This window comes from Lycium ferocissimum, chromosome 3 (genome assembly GCF_029784015.1).
Source record: "Lycium ferocissimum isolate CSIRO_LF1 chromosome 3, AGI_CSIRO_Lferr_CH_V1, whole genome shotgun sequence".
In the NCBI taxonomy this organism is placed as follows: domain Eukaryota; kingdom Viridiplantae; phylum Streptophyta; class Magnoliopsida; order Solanales; family Solanaceae; genus Lycium; species Lycium ferocissimum.
In genome coordinates, this window is record NC_081344.1 from 5,965,090 (window position 1) to 5,986,590 (window position 21,501).

Genomic DNA, 21,501 nt, shown 5'->3' on the forward strand with positions numbered 1-21,501 from the left:
AACGTTGCAGCTGCTTGAGCGTCGCATCTATTGACCAATTCCATGGCTTGCGCAAACTAAAAAGACCTAGTCGACGTTTTGTAGAAGGGGTATGCCTTTTAGCTTTATCGTCTATTCATTCGATTCCAACCTTTGTGCGTACCATGGTTGGCAAACGGAAATAGCAATAGATAGATATTAACCAATAAAAGACAATGGCTCGTTCTCTTCGACAAACAAAAACTCTCTTTGCAGCCAAAGTATAACAGACATGCACCGTTAATTAATGTCATCCTATTGAATTAAGTAGGGGTGTCAAAAGGGCGGGTTGGGCTGAAATCAGCCCAATCAAAATGGGCTGAGGTAAAAATGGGTTGGGCTAACATTGACCCAAAAGTTACTTGGGCTGAAATGGGTTGGGCTGAAATGGGCTAAAAATGGGCTGGGTTATGACCCGCCCAATTTTTGACCCAATTTTTTTTTAAACTGATTCCTTTCTACTAAAATTAATTTGTTTCAAATTCTTTTTTTTTCAAAATTAATCAACTCCATCAATAAACTCATACAACCCAACCTTTATTTGCATTTTCAATGTTATCACTTTGGGCAGAGTTGAGTACATTTTCAATTCGAGATACTGCGAAGATTGTTCAAGGTGAAAGGTAACCAATATTGCATCTGAATGTTCAAGGACACATCAAAACATAGAATACAATATTCTTTATTAGTCTCCGAAAAGTTTTATTACACACACCAGACAACTGAATATTAATACCAAACTTTATAAAGCTACGAGCTTCATTGACTCAGCCGAGAGTTTATTTCATGACACAAAATACCACAGGACTGAATTCAAATACCAAAAACTGATACTACTACTAGACTTGATAAAAACAAAGAAACATTATTTGCATGCCTGGATCTATACCAGACTATAGTATTGCATACTAAAAGGAGAATAAACAAATTTTCTCATTAATATATCTTCTCCATTCGCGTATCCAATAATGTCCAGGCCAGAGTCGGTATAAAGTTCCTTCCCAGGAGTGTCACAGTGCAATGACACAGAAAACTCAGCAGGTCCGGATAAAAAATACTCTCAGATCAAATAGAAACTACTACATCACAGTAACATTCAAACTTGACAGGCAGTGGAAGCATCATTCTTCTTTCGCTGTCAAGAAAATTGAGAAAAACATCAGCTAGCTGGAAGGCATAGCAGCAAATTTCCAAGTACAAACTTAGTTGTGTCTTTTTTGAACTAGGTTGAGATGGACTTACAAAATTATCATACTCCTCCATTTCATCCGCCATTTCAACATCACATCCACCACTACTACTTCTTACCGTATCAACATCGAAATTGAAGGTTTCAAGTACTCCTTAAATAATTTTTGCATATTATCTTCAGCCTTTACCTTTTCATTGGAAGTAGATAGATCAAGTTTAGAGAAGCAAAAATCCACGAGACTTAACTTATACCGAGGATCAAGGACTACTGCCATTGTAGCAATCGGACTGTACTCTTCCCGCCAATATTTTTTGAACTTTTTCTCCATTTCTATAGCCATTTCCTTGATATTAAGATCCTCACTATCTATCGCTTCTCTTATCATCATATGAATTTTCCAAACTTTATGGAAATACACATTGGCAGTAGGATATTGACTCCCTGAAAAAAAAGTAGTGACATCATAGAAAGGCCTCAAAAACTTAGCAATCCTTTCAACTTTAACCCAATCCTCTTCAGAAGGACAACATTTAAACTGACTATCAAGTACCTTAAAATCAGAAAATGCTCGACGGTAAGGTATAGCACTATCAAGCATCAAATATGTAGAATTCCATCTAGTCGGTACATCTTGACGCAATTTCCCTTTCAACTTTATGCCAAGGTTCTTGATACACTCTACAAACTTTATAATTCTTGACTCGGAACCTTTAACATACTTTACACTTTCTCTAACGTTAAATATGGCGAGCTCAATTGTTTTCAAACCTGCGTTGACTACTAAATTTAAAATGTGGTTTGCACATCGAATATGCACAAATTTTCCATTGCAAAGTAAAGAATCCAGCAACTTAAAATGTTCAATCAATCTATCTACAACACCTTCATTATATCGTGCATTATCTAACGTTATAGAAAATATCTTCTTCTCAATTCCCCATTCTTTAAGCATATTGATCAATTTTGGACCTATAACGGCACCAGTATGGGGAGGAGGAACATGACGAAATATCAAAACTTTCTTTTGCAAAACCCAATCTATATCAACATAATGAGCAGTAACACACATATAACCATTTTGGATGAGTGAACTCCATAAATCGAGCTTGTCAAGGCATCCTACTTGGAATAAGTGCAAGTTCATTCTTGAGTATTTCTTTTTTGATTTTGATACAACTTACTAACGTCGGCTCTTGCAGTATTCCTTGAAAAGGTCTTAACGAAGAGGATTCAAAAAATTCATGCAACTCCCTAATCCCTTCATGCTCCACAAAACAAAACGGGTAGTTGTGTCTAACTATAGCCTTTCTTACCTTATCACGATATTGTTCGTGATTTATTGGCACAACTTGAGAGGCCGCATCTTTTAGGTGTTTAGCTCGATGGCGATTTAAATTTGTAGTTCCGAAGTTGAGTCGACCATAAAAACATCTCCACAAGTTTTGCATTTTGCCCTTAATCTATTATCTGTATTACTATCCTTCGGCAACTTCTCATAACCCTCCCACGGTGTAGATTTATTTTTTCGTCGTTTTGATGAACTTGAAAAGCTCTCTTGAGTCACCTCATTACACACTTCAGTATGATCCATAATACAACCTACAAAAATGAAAGAAACTCTTAGCATATATAAAATAAAAAATTGCGGATTTTACAAAGAAAAGAACAAAAGCAAGAAAGTAAACACATAATGGTGTTTTAGAATGATTTATTGCTCGTGTATATTGTATGCTAACAACCGAGTAAGTATCTTTCGCTATAACAACCAAAAAAAGACAACATATCCCAAGTATACTGCTATAATAACATATTCCAGAGATACATAAATCAAGAACTAATTCAATTCACTTCCCCAAGAACCAACTTTGACAATGATTTTCCGTAACCCACAAGAAAATAGCAACAACACACAAATGATTCCAAAAAAAAAAAAAAAAGCACAAAAATAACACTGAAAAAAAGAAAAAGAAAAATAGAACCCAAGAGAAAATCGAAGTGAAAATCATATGTTGGACATCTTTATGTCTCAAATACACTCATAATTTATCATTAAAAAAAAAATCGAAAGAGGAAGGGGAGAGAGAAACCTGGATATGTTGAATAAAGTGTGGAAGGAGAGAGAGAAAGAGGAAGATGAATAAAGTTGCAGTCTGGAATGACTAAATTATTTAGGGTTTTTAAAAGTTGGACTTGGGCCATATTTTGGCCCAATTTTGAAATGAAATGGCAATCAATTAAAAAATGGGTTCGATGAATGGGCTAAAAATCAGCCCAGTGCTAATTATCTTGTGCCCAACCCATAAAATTTTGGGCGGGTTGGGCGGGCCATCACGTTTTGGGCCAGAATTGACACCCCTAGAATTAAGGAATGCATGCGCCGTTTTACAAGCCGTTGCAATTTTTTTTGTTTTAGAAATTTTAAACGGGTGCGTACAGGAAAATGGAATTAATAGCCAAAAATTTGAGCAAATAGATAAATAGCAATACTGAGATATGAGAGCGCCACGTCAGCGGGCCTATTGCCTGCTTTTATATATATATATATGATCGGAAAAGGGTCAGAAATGTCCTGGGATTGGGCTCCTCTCCATTTTTCGCCAAGTCCTATCTTGGATTAAGGACACATGGCATGGGTTAGAATTAATGGTTAAGATTTAATTGACTAAAATAACTCTCTAACCATGATTTACATAATTAATAACTTATCCACAAATATATTAAAATATTGTCTCTCTTCCTATTTTACTTTTCCTACACAGTAAAATATCTTTTCTCCTTTACCCGATTATTTTTCCCACTTAATTTTTTTCCCTACACAGAAATAGGCTTCATTATTCAATTGGTGATATTTTCTATTTTTTTCAATTATGATGCTTACTAATTCACATAATATAGACTCCATTATTCAATTGGTAATTGTATATTCGGAAAGAATTGTCTATATTCCGGAAAATATCATCATTAAAGAGTTTTCATAATTGAGAAAAATGGAATATTAAAATAGGAAGAAAGAGAGAAAATATTTTAATATACTTATGGATAAGTTATTAATTATATAAACCATGTTTAGAGAACCTTGCTTTAGTTAATTAAATCTTAGCCATTAATTTTAACCCGTGCCATGTGTCTCTAATTTAATATAGAACTTGGGAAAAATGGAGAAATGAAAAATGGAGAGGAGCTCAATCCCCTAAAGTATGTGACGAATAGGGTGTATGTTTATTCAGACGTATATTTTTTATAATGTGGAAGATTGTTCTCTCTTACTGTCATTCCATCAGTTCTAAACTTGTTCTTGAACTAAGATTAGACATCTGCATAACATGGACAAGCCTATAGGCATAAACCAGATGTGTGTGTGCATGTGTGCACATGTGATAGGGGTTCGTGCGGTTTTTTGCATGTGCTTTTTTTTTTTTTTTTTTTTTTAATAAATTATTACTCCACTTGGAAAAATTGGAAATAAGTACCCGCACCCATGTTACATCAATTTGGCACGGGTACAATAAGGCAAATGAAGGATCCATGCAACATAATCAACTGTGGAATTCAATAGTTTCCCGTTCTCCCAGATACGGATTTGCAATACCATCTGAGACTATCACAGGTTCAAACAATAAGCATCCACAATGTTTACATTTCATATATACCTGCTCTAGCGTATAGGCCTAGCACACAGGTGACCACCAACCCACGTTTTACAACAGAGAAAAAAGTGTCCTACTACTAGTACTGCCAAATATACCAATTAGTGTTAGTCTACTTTAATTTAGTAGGCGTTTCGCCATAAGAATTATTCACTTTATTCCGGAAATTTTTTTCACTTTTCAGCGTTTTCATAAGAATTCCTAATACAACTTGAAATTGTATTCCGGAATATCAAAAACTCCAAAAATTTGTTTTTCAAAAATTTTCACTTTTTTCACTTTTTTACAATTACATTTCACCAAAAACTACAATTTCAAAAACTATGGCCAAATACAACTCCAACTCCAAAATTCCAAAAAAGGTGAATTTTTTTTTATTTCTATGGACAAACGGGGTTAGTTTTCTTGATAATCATTTTATCATTTATAACAAGTATTGATATTGATATAGTAACACGTTTATGTTTACTTGGTCAAAACAAGAAAATAAGCAGGCCTGCATCTCTCACTTAGTGGATTGCATATCAGAAAGGTATGAACATAGACATTCAGAGGAATCATGATCTTCATTACTATCAGTATAGATCATGACCCCTCAATTGCACAACAACAAAAATCAACAAGGTGGGGTCCAAAGTGCTAATATGCTTTCCACTATAATTTAATTTTTATACTTTGAAAAAGAAAAAAGAAAAAGGGCAGCCCGTGATGCATTAAGCTCATGCCATGCGCGGGATCCGGGAAGACCGAACCACAAGGGTCTATTGTATGAGCCTTACTCTGCATTTCTATAATTTGAAAATCTAAAATAAAAAGGGATAGAGAGAATTATACTAACGAGTTACCTAAAAGATAACTACATATAACTGTCTGTCAAAACTAGAACTATTAGTCACATAAAAAAAAAAGACAGTTTACTTGTTACAACATGTTAAAATACAGTAATACTAAAAATCTTTATATCATCAGTACTACATATTCCCTCTATCCCATTTTATGGGCGCCCTATTCCTTTTTAGCTTGTTCAAAAAAGATTTGACATAATTTTCATAAATATAAAATATTTCAACTAAAGAACTATTCATTTTACTCTTAATGAAAAGATTTATAGTTAGACAAATGTTTATGACTTGTCTTAGACCACAAATCTCAAAAGTTTTTTATTTCTTAAATTCTATATCCAGTCAAACGATGTCAAGTAAAATTAGAACGGACAGTTGAATCATTTGCATTATAATATTGAGAAAACATAGGGGCTTTCTCACTCCCTTTTTTTCCTTATAAAAGGAACACGAGTGTGTGCTCTAAACAAGCTTACTCAAAAAACCTTATACCTAAACTCGTTATAGCAATACAACACATATAGCACAACAATGGGAAATTGCATAGTACTTCGTCAGAATGATAAGAAGAATGTCCTTGAATATAAAGCTCCAATGAAGGTCCATGAAGTGTCACCGCTTTTAACAGAGCCACAGGCAAAACAAGTCAAAAAGAAGGTGAGGTTTGCTGATGAAGTAGTTAAGGAAAGTAGCAAAGGTTGTTCAGAGGTTGTAAGAATTAAGGTTGTTATCACTAAGCAAGAGTTGCAAGCTCTTTTAAATGAAGGAGGATTAAGACTTGATGATGGCATGGTTCAGTATCCTCTTCAGAAAGAACCAAGCTCTGTTGCTGAGATTAATAGTAGTAGTTCTTTCACTGATAATGACACTAATGATTGTATAGGATGGAGGCCTGCTCTAGATAGTATTCCTGAATTAGACTAGCTTATTAATCAGTCCTCTTCGGATTTTAGTTTCTCATATTGTATGTAACATAGCCATAGTCAGTCAACTATAGTAAGATGCAAAAATCTTGAGAGATATTAAGAAAACAGGTACTTCTGCTTTAGTGAAGGACAGGAGTGTTCTTTTCTTACTTCAAGTGAAACTTACAAATTTGGTAGTTAATCTTCTTCAGTATATCAACTCTAATTTCTCCTTTGCTTATACCAATCGAGTTGCATGAAGGCTATCAACTGAGCAGTGAGAAATTATAATATATTTCTCTTAAGCGCTTTGTTACTTAATTATCTTCACACTGTTAATCTAACATATTTTATTACAATTAATATTTTTTGTTAAGTCCCACAACTAGCAGAACCGTCGTGTTTAATCGTCATTGTGATTTAGAACCTTGAACATACAATACTCCCCATGTATAAGCTTGGAGAGGATGACGTCACGTCATCATGCCCCTCATGTTTTGGGCAATACATGTGCTACGAAGACCGGGACACCCCTCAGCGTGAGCTAACCCCAAAAACCTGTCCTCAGTTCGGATTAAGCATGTAAGAATTTTTTGAGACACATTTAAAGGGAAACTATGTATTACTATTATGTTTGAGGATGGAGCAAAATCATGCGCATGTAATGGTTGCCGTTAGACTATGGGCAAAGCAAGGGAAGAAAAGAAAAAGGTAAACTAAGTGGATTGGCAACAGCCATAGGTTAATGGGTAGAGTGACTTCTTGTTCCTCAATGGTTTATCAATATATTTAAATTTATGGAAGGCATAGGATAGTTTTCCTGGGACTCGGCGCCAATACGGATTAGTCAGGCAGTAAGTTCTAAATACCCCATGACTATAAAAAATAAAAAAAAAAGGAGTTTAGAAGTCAAAATAAATTCTTTTTTCAGTGGAATTTTTCCTTTTCCTGTTAACTAGATCACTCAGCCTATAGTTAGGTAGCTAATAGCATGCATTTTTCCTGCCTGTTTCTGTTACCTAGACGTCTAGACCATATAGCTTTTTGTTAGGTACCTAATATTAATTGGTAAATATGGACATAAGTTAATATTAGGTAAATATGGACGTAAGTTAATGGATTAGCTGTTACTAGAACAGCTCTTTCACTGCACCTTATGTAACACCTTGTATCATGATGGAGAGCTCCTAATGATGGTTTCACCACGTCTAAAGGACAAATTAGTTTTATAAAATATTCATTCCCTTGGGCATATTATTCAAGCTTACAACAATAAAAACATGATTTCAGTGTCATGAAACGTGCCCACCAATAATAAATTGCATTTTCTAAATAAAAAATTGGATGTCAGAAGTGAGACGAAATCAACAGCCAATGCAAGGAGTCTCGAGTAAAGGTAGAATAACCACGAGAAATATGATATTGGAAAGGAAGTTAGATTACAGTAAATTCAACGTGTGTTTGCTCATATTGTCGGTCTCAAATCATGATAAAGGAGGATGATTGCAGTAGGTTAATGACCAACTTAAAACTAATCAATCTATGATGAATTATCGCGATATATGGACATAGTATTGGAATGAATAGGTCCACATTTTTTTTTTCGAATGAATATTGAGAATTCATAAGCCAATACTAACTTGATTTGTTATATCCCGTGTTTTTGCACATTCGGGAAATTTGGACGTAATTGTGACTTGTTAAGAGTAAGGCCAAATTTTGGTTTTATTTAGCATATAAGTTGTCTATGAGAAGTATGGACGCGGAAATATCGAGGAAGGCCTAAGGGCAAAATTGGAATTCTGGAAATTTGTTTCGGGAATTGCAAAATACGATTCATGAAGAATTGGGCCAAAAAAAAAATGGAAAATGAGGCCCAAAATTTGGGGAGGTGGTCGTTACATTAATAGGCCCAAACCCACCACATTAATAAAATTTCCATGTGCCAAGATGTGCCCAATTGCATATATATATATATGAGTGTTCATCCTAGAATGTTCAAGAAAATCAAGAAACTTGAAGAGCAACATTTAATTCGGCCGAACCTACTTCGAAAGAAAAAAAAAAAGAGAAATTCCAAGTCCTTTAGTTTTCATCCAAAAATCTCATCCTCCTTGAATTTGACAAGTGCAAGACGCTCTTCGACGTGGATATTGGTTAAGTGAGAAAACTACGTTGCGAGAAGTTGGAATTGAAGGAAAAGGTAAGAATTCTATGTTTTTGTGTTATGGAACCAGTTGCATGAAAATCATGGAATGTGTGTTATGTGCATGTTGTGGTGCCATGCATGAAGGGAGAAGGGTTGAATTCATTTAGTGTATTAATTGTGTTGTTGTGTTCTTGTGAAGTAAATGAAAGGAGAATGGTTTAAGTTGGCATGAAAAATCCATTGTTAGGTTGTTGTAGGAATTATGTGATTGTATTCTAGTTTTATGTTAACATGGAAATGAAGTTGTTAAGATGCAAACTATGATAATTGTTGATGAAATTGGAAGATGGAAATATACTATGAAGATGTATGTTAAAGATTAAAAGTTTTGGATGTATTACGGCTTGATGGAAAGTTTGTATATCTTGTGGATATTTGTAGAAATGATATGAAATGTTTCCGAATTGTATTTGAATGGTTTTGGATTAGTAAATAGATATGAGAATGTTGACATGAAGTTGGAAAGGTGAAGTCGGAATGGAAGCTATAGCATTATGTTGGAAAAAAAAGATTAGTTGTGTTATATTGTGATTCGTAGTGATTGTTGTTGGTGTTGTTAATGTTGTTGTTGGATTGGTTGTTGTCATTTAAGCCGAGTTTAATGCTCGGGGATGTTGAATTTATAGGGGAAATGTCGCCGAAATTTCGGTAGGCAAATATGAATTTAAACTTGAGTTCTTAAAAGCTTGTAACTCACATTTGGTAACTATGACCAACAGAGATTTTGGTAGAAACGGGAGTGGAGCTCAGACGAGCGTAAGACGCGAACAAGGTATGTAAAGCCTACCTTTCCTTCCTTTGGCATGTCCTAGTTGTACTAGGTGAAGATCGGAACCTCGGGAATAGTTCTGCTCTTGGAAATCCGAGTTTGATTTTTGCATACTATTCATTCACAACAATTGAACCGAAATCCTTATCTTTGGTCAAAAGAATGCTTAAACCTTTGTAACACAATGTATCTGAATCGCTCCGAACCTTTATGGATGGCTTTAGGGAGCCTAATCTTTGTAATTTATGTTCGCCGCCTCGACTTGACCCGAGGTGGGCCCACAGTCCCGAGACTCTTGTATTGCTCCATTCGACTTATTTTGGTGCAATAATTAAAGGACTAGTTTTGTACAAGAAACATAAAATTGATTTCTTTTAAAACCACTCCGACGGGGGTGTGAGATTTTAATACTTAAACTTTCTAAAACCACTCCGGCGGGGGTGCGCAGCCTATGCCTAAGTGTGCTATGGCCTTAGTTTGTATCCGAGCGAGCGATGGCCTCACCGATCACCGAGCGTGCTATGGCCCCGCCCACGTCCGGGCGCGCTATGGCCTTGGCTTATGTCCGAGCGTGCTATTTTTCTAAAACCACTCCGCAAGGGGTGCGAGGTTTTATTATTTTATTTCATTCACTAATTATGTTTACATTATCATTACTAATACGCCCGAAGGGGCCGTGATCATTATTATGCCGGAAGCGGCAATGCCCGAAGGGGCCATTGTTGATATTGAGTCGGGCGGCCGCCCGGGGGGCCACTATTGATATCGATTATCAAAGCGGCGCGTGTAATGTATTGTATTACTCCTGTAAAAGAAGAGTTCTAGATTACGTTACTGACCTTGAAAACGTTAGTTAGATTGCGATTATTTATTTAGAGCTTGTTTTAGGACTTGGTGTATTTATTTATGTTTTCTTTTACCGCGGGATATTGGGTTGATTATGATTTCTTCCTTTAAATTGCGCGGTGGTTATCATCTATCCTCGCTTTACATATTCGGTAATATATTTCGTCGACCCCTTTCTTCTGGGGTCGCGTTTCATGCCCGAGAGGACGCGACTTGGCGATCCAGCCTACATAGGGGATAGAAGTCGGACAACTCCACTCGTTCCGGAGGTTGTTCCTATTTTGGTATAATTTTGTGACAAGTTGTACTTTTTTATTATTTTCGACCACTATGAGTAGAGCCTCTTCGGCCCGCCTTGTCCTACGCCATGTATATATTTATGTACGTGGCACTTTTTAAGACGCTTTAAGTTATGTATCGACTTTAGTATTTCATTTAGAATTTCAAAAAAAAAAAAAAAATCTATTGATCGCCATATTCGAGTGTGAGTAGCAAATGTTGAGTCCTCGAACAGTGGCCGGCCACTTGTCACGGCCCTAGGTTGGGTCGTGACATGATTGAGACTGATGCCTAATTGTTGTTTCATTGTCATGATGTAGCGTGCAACGTAGGAGCTAAAAGGAAAGGAATCTTCAAGCTCAATAAAAAGTTTATGACGGAGTAGCGGGGAGTACACAGAATAATCCATATCCGAGGGTGCACAAAACATTAAACTACAGCAACTCACATTTCAACCTATGTTAAACCTATGTTGCTCGGTCCCTACAAAAATGTTGCCACACCCGTGTTTTGCAGGATCCGAAACACAACGCGGCAGTATTTTTGAAGAATCCAAGCAATATAGATTTCAGCAATATCCCAGGACAACCATATAATCCAAAATTCAAACATAGATCAGGTTAGCAAATGAATAATATTAGATTATTACCCAAGATATGCCTAATAATACAGATTCAAATGGAGGATCGAGAAGAATACAAATTAAAAGACAAGTGTCTTATTATTTTCAGAGTAGAAGCAATGAGGGACCTGTACATTCTGTACAAGCACATAAGCTTATGACCAAAAGGTCAAGCGCAATCGCCTGAGATGTATATATACAAGGAGTATATTGATACAATATATTTACACACCATATTATGACTTTAACGTATACTGGTGAAGTTTTGCTTCACTGGTTTCTCTACATCAGTGCACGCATTTATCTGCAATATACTGCACACTGACTAGCTATTCCTGTTTCTTTTCAACTTCCAGGCTAATTTCATTCCAACGTGTGAACGGAAGAGTAAATGGTGGATTGTACTGCAAGCAGAAATATAACAAATACACAACTTGTAGGTTACTTTGGTTACACTAGGCCAAAATCTGTTCTCCAGGAGATATTAGAAGTATTATTGAAATTTGTGACTGCAAAAAATACCTGTGCAACTTCTATCAAGGCACCATCTTTTACCCGAAACTCTGCATCTCCCTTTACTGCCGTGCGAAGTCTTGATTCTCGGGCTTTTACTTCTTCATCAGTCATAAAACCTTCCTCGAAACCGAATGAGAGAAGGCTAGTTAAGTTAGGATTTAAAAGTTGAAAAATATAATTCCTAAATATTTTTGCTTTTGAACTGAATTGAATATTGCTATTTGTCACAGCAGGATATAGGACATTAAAAGAAAGAGACAGAAGTAAAACTACGTGCAAGTTTCTCTCATATCATAACAAGTGGAGCTATCAATGAAGCATTGATCTACTTCTATAGACCAATGAGGCAGATTCCAGCTTTCTGACTACTTAGATGTCAAATTTCAAGAAAACATAAAATTCCATCTAGAACTTATAATAGACATACTAAAATCTGAAGTCACAAACCTGAAAAGGTAACAACTGCGACAGTTTTCCTAGGCACCTCTTTGATAGTTACAGACGAATAAGTCCGAACCATACTTTGAGGGCATGACAAAGGACATCCTCCACTTCTCCTGATCTTCCACCTAATGAAATTCATAATGAGATGCCAGTGGGTGTATTTTTTTCTGTGAAAATACAAGAGCAGGACATAAATATAACAACTATATACACAATATTCATCTTTTTTTCTTCTGGGAGGAGGCCGGGGGTGTTAAGCACTAAAACGTAGGATCATACATCAAGCTAAAGTGATTTTTTTATTTTCTAGATGGATATATTCTGGTATCAAACTTTCTGAGTGCATGAAATTCTTATAGGAAGTCTACACATAGCATAACCAGATAGAGACCCAACCAATCTATATGGGAGGGCCCCTTTTCACAAATATTGGTTCTTTTGTGTCGCAAAATGTATTTATGAATCGGAAAAGGGTGAGAAATGCCCTTAAAGTATGTGACGAATTGGGTATATGTTTATTCAGACATATAATCTTTTATAATATGGAAGATTGTTCTTACTGTTATTTCGTTAGTTCTAAACTTGTTCTCGAACTAAGATTAGACATCTGCATAACATGGACAAGCCTATTGGCATAAACCAGATGTGTGTGTGCGCGCGCGCATCTGATAGGGGTTCGTGCAATTTTTTTTCATGTGCGTTTTTTTTTAATTATTACTGCACTTTTAAAAATTGGAAAGAAGTACCCACACCCATGTTACACCAATTCAGCACTGGTACAACAAGGAAAATGAAGGATCCATGCAACATAATCAAATGTGGTATTTAATAGTTTCCCGTTTTCCCAGTTTCCCGTTTTCCCAGATACGGATTTGCAATACCATCTGAGACTATTACAGGTTCAAACAATAAGCATCCACAATGTTTACATTTCATATATACCTGCTCTAGCATATAGGCCTTGCACACAATTGAAAGATCCTCAAATCCCAAACTAAAATACATGTCATCTTTTATCAATTCCAGGTCAAGAAAATTAATGATTTTTTCCTTGTGAATTAGGTAACTATATGTTGTTTCTTTTCAATAGAATCAATAAAAGTCAGCATTTCCATTTGGCGATATGAGGTCGTTTTTGGAGTAGTTCTTCATTTACAATTTCCCAAGTTATGTAGTGACTCGACTTCAATATATTATCCAGCTTAATACTTTTAGTAACACCATGCATCAACATCCCTCTTCCTGAGTATCTCCAATTTCCCCAGAAAAACTCAATATGTCTCCAAAAGGACTGCAATGAAAGGAGTCGAGCAAAAACAAATGTGCAATAGAGTAACCAAACGATTTGTCTCGAATGTCGCAGTAAACAACACGCTGCAAAAGAACTAAAAGGGAAAAAGCAATGACCACTAGAAGAGTTGTACCCTTTTAGTTATCACTGGAGTAGTCATTTCCATCTTCTCCCCATCAGATTGAGTTCTACGAGTGATTGCGGGTGTTGTCATCGCCATACTCTCCTTCTTCGTGTTCTGGAAGTCACCAAGAGATAGAATAGGGGCAAAAATGATCACCATTAAAATGTGGTTGGAGGTGATCTAAGGTTGACTCTCTGTAAATACCTTCAACTACCTTACCAAACAAGTACTCAGCCAATTTGTTGAAGGATTGAGATGCACCATTAAGGTCAAACCCATTCTTCCCAGGCATTGTAGCCTCGGCAACAAAGTAAGGCTGTTTAAAGTCGTAATACTACATTAGATAAATGAACAAAATTATAATGAAAAATAAATGTGTTTAAAAGGACAATCAGGAAAAGAATAATTAATTAATTAATTATAAACATGACAACGTAAAGAGATGTCGGTGACTAAAGTTCTAATAATACAGCATGTCTATAATCTTGTAGATTAACGCTATTAAGAAAGGCTAAGACTGACAAAGGAGGGTATGATTTTAAGAGCATATATACATAAGAAGAAATATATCCACCATAAATCACAGGGCGAATGATGGTCCAAACTTCAGGTTAAATGCAAAGGTATATCTGCCAAAATCTTATGTCAATGGCTTTCAAATATCAGGATCCAGGGCCTCAAAGTGCATGGAAAGAGCTTATGACATGATTAATTCTATGTGATCATACCAAAAATTAGAGCATAAGATGTTTTCAGAAAACTGCCACACCTCTGCTTTCTAATCATGTTCAACACTGAGTCAATAATATGTTTCTCAAAATTGAGGAAACTCCTGAGTTGCGATCACTACTTTACTTCTGTCAATATGCATTCATTTCCAAGATACTTTTGAAAACAAAATCTCTTTCATGTCCCGATTGTTTCTTTACTTTTTTATTCATAGACATTCTAACTCTCCACAATAACTATCAGTCTCCTGTTGTGGCGTGTACATAGTGATTAAACAACTAAGTGGATTGGCAGCAGCCATAGGTTAATGGGTAGGAGTGACTTCTTGTTCCACAATGGTTTATATTTAAATTTATAGAAGGCATAAGATAGTTTTTTGGACACGGCGCCAATACAGATTAGTCAGGCAGTAAGTTCAAAATACCCCAAGGCTATTTTGAAAAAAAGGAGTTTATAAGCCAAAATAAATTCTTTTTTCAGTGGAATTTGACCTTTTCCTGTTAACTGGATCACTCAGCCTATAGTTAGGTAGCAAATAGCATGCATTTTTCCTGCTCTGTTTCTGTTACCGAGACGTCTAGACCACATAGCTTATTGTTAGGTACCTAATATTATTTGGTAAATATGGACATAAGTTAATCGATTAACTGTTACTAGAGCAGCTCTTTCACTGCACCTTATGTAACACCTCATTCACTCTTACAACAATAAAAACATGATTTCAGCGTCATATGAAACGTGCCCACTAATAATAAATTGCATTTTCTAAAGAAAAAATTGGATGTTTGAAGTGAGATGAAATCAACAGCCAATGCAAGAAGTCTCGAGTGAAGGTAGAATAACCATGAGAAGTATGATATTGGAAAGGAAGTTAGATTACTGTAAACTCTATGTGTGTTTTCTCATATTGTCGGTCTCAAATCATGATAAAGGAGGAGAATTGCAGTAGGTTAATGAGAAACTTAAAACTAATCAACCTATGATGAATTATCGCAATAGATGGATATAGTATTGGAATGAATAGGTCCACAAAGAGTCGAATGAATATTAAGAATTCATAAGCCAATGCTAACTTGATTGATACTGATGCCTAATTGTTGTTTCAACATCATGATGTAGCATGCAACGTATGAGCTAAAACGAAAGGAATCTTTAAGCTCAATAAGAAAGTTTACGACGACGTAGCATGGAGTACACAATAATCCATATCCGAGGGTGCACAAAACATTAAACTACAGCAACTCACATTTCAACCTATGTTGCTCGGTCCCTATAAAAATGTTGCCACACCCATGTCGGATCTTTAAAAAAATGCGTAGCTTTTGGAGGATTCGACACACAATGAGGCAGTATTTTGAAGAATCCAAGCAACATAGATTTCAGCAATATCTCAAAACAACCATATTATCCAAAATTCAAACATAGATCAGCTCAGCAAATGAATAATATTAGATTATCACCCAATCTACGCCTTATAATAAAGATTGAAATGGAGGATCGAGAAGAATACAAATTAAAAGACAAAGTGTCTTATTATTTTCAGAGTAGAAGCAATGAGGGACCTGTACATTTCTCTGCATGCACATAAGCTTATGACCAAAAGGTCAAGCGAAATCGCCTGAGATGTATATATACAAGGAGTATATTGATACAATATATTTACACACCATATATGACTTAACGTTAATGAGATGTATATATACAAGGAGTATATTGATACAATATATTTACACACCATATATGACTTAACGTTAACTGGTGAAGTTTTGCTTCACTGGGTTTCTCTACATCAGTGCATGGATTTATCTGCAATATACTGCACACTGACAAGCTATTCCTGTTTCTCTTCAACTTCCAGGCTAATTTCATTCCGACGCGTGAACGGAAGAGTAAATGGTGGATTGTACTGCAAGCAAAAATATAAAAAATACACAACTTGTAGGTTACTTTGATGACACTGGGCCAAAATCTGTTCTCCAGGAGATATTACAAGTATTACTGAAATTTGTTACGGCAAATAATACCTGTGCAACTTCTATCAAGGCACCATCTTTTACCTGAAACTTTGTATCTCCCTTTAGTGCCGTGCGAAGTCTTGATTCTCGGGCTTTTACTTCTTCATCAGTCACAAAACCTTCCTCGAAACCGAATGAGAAAAGGCTAGTTAAGTTAGGATTTTAAAGTTGAAAATAAAATTCCTAAATGTCTTTGCTTTTGAACTGAAATGAATATTGCTATCTATTACAGCAAGGCTATCGGACATTAAAAGAAAGAGACAGAAGAAAAACTACGTGCAAGTTTCTCTCATATCATAACAAGTGGAGCTATCAATGAAGCACTAAGTAAACTACGTGCAAGTTTCTCTCATAAGTAAACTTTACCAAGATCTACTTCTATAGACCAATGAGGCAGATCCCAGCTTTCTGATTACTTAGATGTCGAATTTCAAGAAAACATAACTTTCCATTTAGAACTTATAAGAGACATACTAAAAGAAGTCACAAACCTGAAAAGGCAACAACTGCGACAGTTTTCCTAGGCACCTCTTTGATAGTTACAGACGAATCCTTTGGTAGCGGCAAGTCTGAACCATACTTCGAGGGCATGACAAAGGACATCCTCCACTTCTCCTGATCTTCAACCTAATGAAATTCATAATGAGATGCCAGTGGGTGTATTTTTTTCTGTGAAAATACGAGAGCAGGACATTATAACAACTATATACACAATATTCATCCTTTTCTCTTCTGGTGGAGGCCGGGTGTTTGGGGGTGTTCATCAAGCTAAAGTGATTTTTTCTTTTCTAGATGGATAAATTATGGTTTCAAACTTTCTGAGTCCAAGAAATTCTGATAGGATGTCTACATTTAGCATAACCAGATAGAGACCCAAATAATCTATATGGGAGGGCACTTTTTCACAAATATTGGTTTTTTGTGTCGCAAAATGTTGTTCTCAGATGTATTTATGAATCGGAAAAGGGTCAGAAATCCCCTTAAAGTATGTGACGAATAGGTTGTATGTTTATTCAGACATATATCTTTTATAATGTGGAAGATTGTTCTCTCTTACTGTTATTCCATTAGTTCTAAACTTGTTCTTGAACTAAGATTAGACATCTGCATAACACGGACAAGCCTATAGGCATAAACCAGATGTGTGTGTGTGTGTGTGTGCGCGCGCACATCTGATAGAGGTTCGTGCGGTTTTTTTGCATGTGCCTTTTTTTCAAAATTATTACTGCACTTTGAAAAATTGAAAAGAAGTACACCCATGTTACACCAATTTGGCACGGGTACGATAAGGCAAATGAAGGATCCATGCAACATAATCAACTGTGGAATTTAATAGTTTCCCGTTCTCCCAGATACAGATTTGCAATACCATCTGAGACTATTACAGGTTCAAACAATAAGCATCCACAATGTTTACATTTCATATATACCTGCTCTAGCGTATAGGCCTAGCACACAGGTGAAAGATCTTCAAATCCCAAACTAAAATACATGTCATCTTTTATCAATTCCAGATCAAGAAAATTAATTTATTTTTTTCCTTGTGAATTAAGTAACTATATGATGTTTCTTTTCAATAGAATCAATAAAAGTCAGCAATTCCATTTGGCGACATGAGGTCATTTTCAGAGTAGTTCTTCATTTACGATTTCCCAAGTTATGTAGTGACTCAACTTCAATATATTTTCCAGCTTAATACTTTTAGTGACACCATGCATCAACATCCATGTTAGTAGTCCCTCTTCCTGAGTATCTCCAATTTCCCCAGAAAAACTAAGTATGTCTCCAAAAGGACTGCAATGAAAGGGGTCGAGCAAAAACAAATGTGGAATAGAGTAACCAAACCATTTGTCTCGAATGACGCAGTAGATAATATGTTGCAAAAGAACTAAAAGGGAAAAATCAATGACCACTAGAAGAGTTGTACCCTTTTAGTTATCACTGGAGTAGTCATTTCCATCTTCTCCCCATCAGACTGAGTTCTACGAGTGATTACGGGTGTTGTCATCGCCATACTCTCCTTCTTCGTGTTCTGGAAGTCACCAAGAAATAGAACAGGGCCAAAAAGGACCACCATTAAAATGTGGTTGGAGGTGATCTAAGGTTGACTCTATATAAATACCTTCAACTACCTTACCAAACAAGTACTCAGCCAATGTGTTGAAGGATTGAGATGCACCATTAAGGTCAAAACCATTCTTCCCAGGCATTGTAACCTCGGCAACAAAGTAAGGCTGTTTAAAGTCGCAATACTACTTTAGATAAAAGAACAAAATTATAGTGAAAGAGAAATATGTTTAAAAGGACAAACAGCAAAAGAATAATTATAAACATGACAACGTGAAGAGATGTCGGTGAGTAAAGTTCTAATAATACAGCATGTCTATAATCTTGTAGATTAATGCTATTAAGAAAGGTTAAGTCTGACAAAGGAGGGTATGATTCTAAAGAGCATATACACATAAGAAGAAATATATCCACCATAAATCACAGGGCGAATGATGGTCCAAAATTCAGGTTAAATGCAAAGGTATATCTGCCAAAGTCTTATGTCAATCGCTTTCAAACGTCAGGATCCAGGGCCTCAATGTGCATGGAAAGAGCTTATGACATGATTAATTCTATGTGATCATACCAAAAGTTAGACCATAAGATGCTAATTTCAGAAAACAGCCACCTCTGCTTTCTAATCATGTTTAACACTGAGTCAATAATATGTTTCTCAAAATTGAGGAAACTCCTGAGTTGTGATCACTACTTTACTTCTGTCAATTGCATTCATTTCCAAGATACTTTTGAATACAAAATCTCTTTCATGTCCCGATTGTTTCTTTGCCTTTTTATTCATAGACATTCTAACTCTCCACAATAACTATCAGTCTCCTGTTGTGGCATGTACATAGTGATTAAACAACTTACTCTCTCGTTTCAAGTGGGTTATGCGTTTCAGAATTCCATTTAAAATCCCCATAAAGGAGAAAAACAAAGATGCCCTGATAATGGTTTTTATGACCATAATAAGGGAAATCACATATAAAAACAAAGGCTCATTCTTAGAGAAAAGATGCAGAATCAGGTCACCACAAAATCTGTAAGAATGTCTTGTGACGCCCATGACGGGGGTGGACTGCGGATGGCGGGTCAAACAGAACGACTAACATACTTCTCAAACTGGCAAGCTTTCGAAGAAAGGGTGCAATGATACCTTAGGAAAATCCCACATCGGAAAGGGAGAGAAAAAGCAAAGTGCTATATAAGACTGAGCAAAAGTTCGCATGGCAGACACGATTTTGGACTCGATCATGAGTAGCCCAAAGAATAAATTTGTGAGGTCTATTCGGCCAAAGTGAATATTACGTGCCACAAGTTTGGGTTGTGACATGTCTTTCTGGTCAAAGAACGGATCATATTAGCTCACTATAATCACCATATATCAATTATCAAGAAAGAATATGTAGCTAGTGCGAACAAATTTAATAACCAAAGTATCTTGCCTAATATTTGTATCTATGAAAGTAGTATTCTAAAGGTTTCCTCATCACAAGTTTCCACTTTATCTTCAACATATTATCAATGATGAAAGGTTTAAACTTTTTTTTTTTTTTTTGTCAGTCATATATTGCTCCTCTCTCAACTAAACTCTACTGGAAAAACGAAAAAGAATCAGAGAGCAAATACCTCAACTTCTCTTATCTCATACTGATCATTGCGTTTCAAAACGTTGAATTTCACTGTCTCCAGATCCGGCACTTCAAGAAGATGACAGTTATAGGAACAAATAATGACATGAACCAATTTTAACCATCTAAAATCTCATTTAAATAAAGAGAATAAAACAATCACGACGAGATTGAATAAGACTACCAGACATCAAAGCTTCCTCTAGATTCCGACTTTCAATTATCCTCTTCGGAAACACGTATTTCGCGGTTTCACCCGCCAATTCCGTCAAAACTGCCAACAACGAAAGAGTTAAACAATATAGTAATCAATCAATCAATCGTTCAAAATAGTTCACATTCCTAAACTAGATAGAGGACCAAAAACAGAATAAAATTGAGAAAAATGCACTAAAAGTTTGGCCTTCTAAAATTTGCTTATTTGACTAAAGTATTTGCCTTTTGAAAAAGTAATCCGACAAAAAGCACTTACAAGTTTGTATTTCGCTAATCAATTATTAAAAAAACGGTTTTGACAATACTAGAGTAACAATTTATTTAAGTACTTGTAGTACTTTTTTCCGTTTGTGAAGATAAATTTTTGATATATTCAAAAGCACTTATTTTTTCCTAAAAACATGGGCAAACACTTTCAGTTCTCTAAATTAAGCATTTTCAGGTTCCCAAAAACTCGGTGAAACAAGCTCTAAGGAGGAATTGCAGGGAAATTTTACGTTTTTGAGAAAGAGAAGAGGTTTGGGAGGCGAGAGCGATGAGTAGGGAGATTCGAGATTGGATGCCGTTTATCCGTTGCGAAGCAGAATTGCTTCTGTTAACAGCCATGGATTTGATCGGCGAATGTCTGATCCTGCTTGTTGATGGAGGAGCAGAAATGGAACAAGGTGAGATCAGAAACATCTTTGAGTTGCAGTGTTTATTTCGCTCTTTCTGAATATCTGTTTGCGGGAAGGTGCAAAATGCTTGAGAAAGGAGATTGTGGATTTCAGGTAGTTGATATTTCCACCTCATCACCACTTGTCATTTGTCTGTTGAATTTCTAAATTACTTAAGTATTTGAAGCCCGGAATTTTTGGTTACTTCCTTCGTCCGTTTACTTGTTGCCATTTTAAACAAAAAAAAAAAAAAAATTATTTTTATTTGTCTAGTTTAAAAAATCAAAAATTTATTCACTTTTTTTTTTTTAATGTATGCTATAGGGGTATGTAACAGTTTTCTATTAATTTTTTTTCAAATAATAATCAAGGCAGAGAAAAATATTAAAAATATTACTCAATTTGTTTAAAATTTATGTAAATATTTATTTTGTCTCAAAAATGAAAAGCATTAAAAAAAATGATTCTGTGACCACACAAATATTGAAGACTTATTTTGAA

General features: G+C 35.6%; 2 protein-coding genes across 6 annotated transcripts in view; one reads left to right on the forward strand and one right to left on the reverse strand.

Annotated features, from left to right (window-relative positions):
- LOC132049452 (heme-binding-like protein At3g10130, chloroplastic) overlaps nucleotides 1-21,160 on the reverse strand; it is a 38,386-nt gene extending 17,226 nt beyond the window's left edge. Inside the window, exons 1-8 of one of the 5 annotated variants that reach the window (XM_059440262.1) lie at nucleotides 20,842-21,157; nucleotides 20,313-20,402; nucleotides 20,127-20,197; nucleotides 18,581-18,682; nucleotides 18,376-18,480; nucleotides 16,940-17,075; nucleotides 11,852-11,961; nucleotides 11,404-11,733 (exon numbers count right to left, since the gene is read on the reverse strand). In XM_059440262.1, the coding sequence (XP_059296245.1) occupies nucleotides 11,659-11,733; nucleotides 11,852-11,961; nucleotides 16,940-17,075; nucleotides 18,376-18,480; nucleotides 18,581-18,682; nucleotides 20,127-20,197; nucleotides 20,313-20,402; nucleotides 20,842-21,136 (984 nt within the window). In that variant the 5' untranslated portion in view covers nucleotides 21,137-21,157 and the 3' untranslated portion in view covers nucleotides 11,404-11,658. Of the gene's footprint in view, nucleotides 1-11,403; nucleotides 11,734-11,851; nucleotides 11,962-13,247; nucleotides 13,581-13,713; nucleotides 13,819-13,918; nucleotides 14,021-16,195; nucleotides 16,340-16,457; nucleotides 16,568-16,939; nucleotides 17,076-18,375; nucleotides 18,481-18,580; nucleotides 18,683-20,126; nucleotides 20,198-20,312; nucleotides 20,403-20,841 lie in introns of those variants that run through there. The other 4 variants (XM_059440261.1, XM_059440264.1, XM_059440265.1 and 1 more) reach the window with 4 other exon arrangements.
- LOC132050867 (uncharacterized) lies at nucleotides 6,165-6,920 on the forward strand. The gene has a single exon (XM_059442209.1). The coding sequence runs from the start codon at nucleotides 6,231-6,233 to the stop codon at nucleotides 6,621-6,623; it is 393 nt and encodes a 130-aa protein (XP_059298192.1). The 5' UTR covers nucleotides 6,165-6,230; the 3' UTR covers nucleotides 6,624-6,920.
- Nucleotides 21,161-21,501: the final 341 nt, after the last annotated feature.

What these genes read in the sequence shown, in the direction of transcription:
- LOC132050867 (XM_059442209.1), top strand. Translation starts at nt 6,231, where the DNA reads ATGGGAAATTGCATAGTACTTCGTCAGAATGATAAGAAGAATGTCCTT.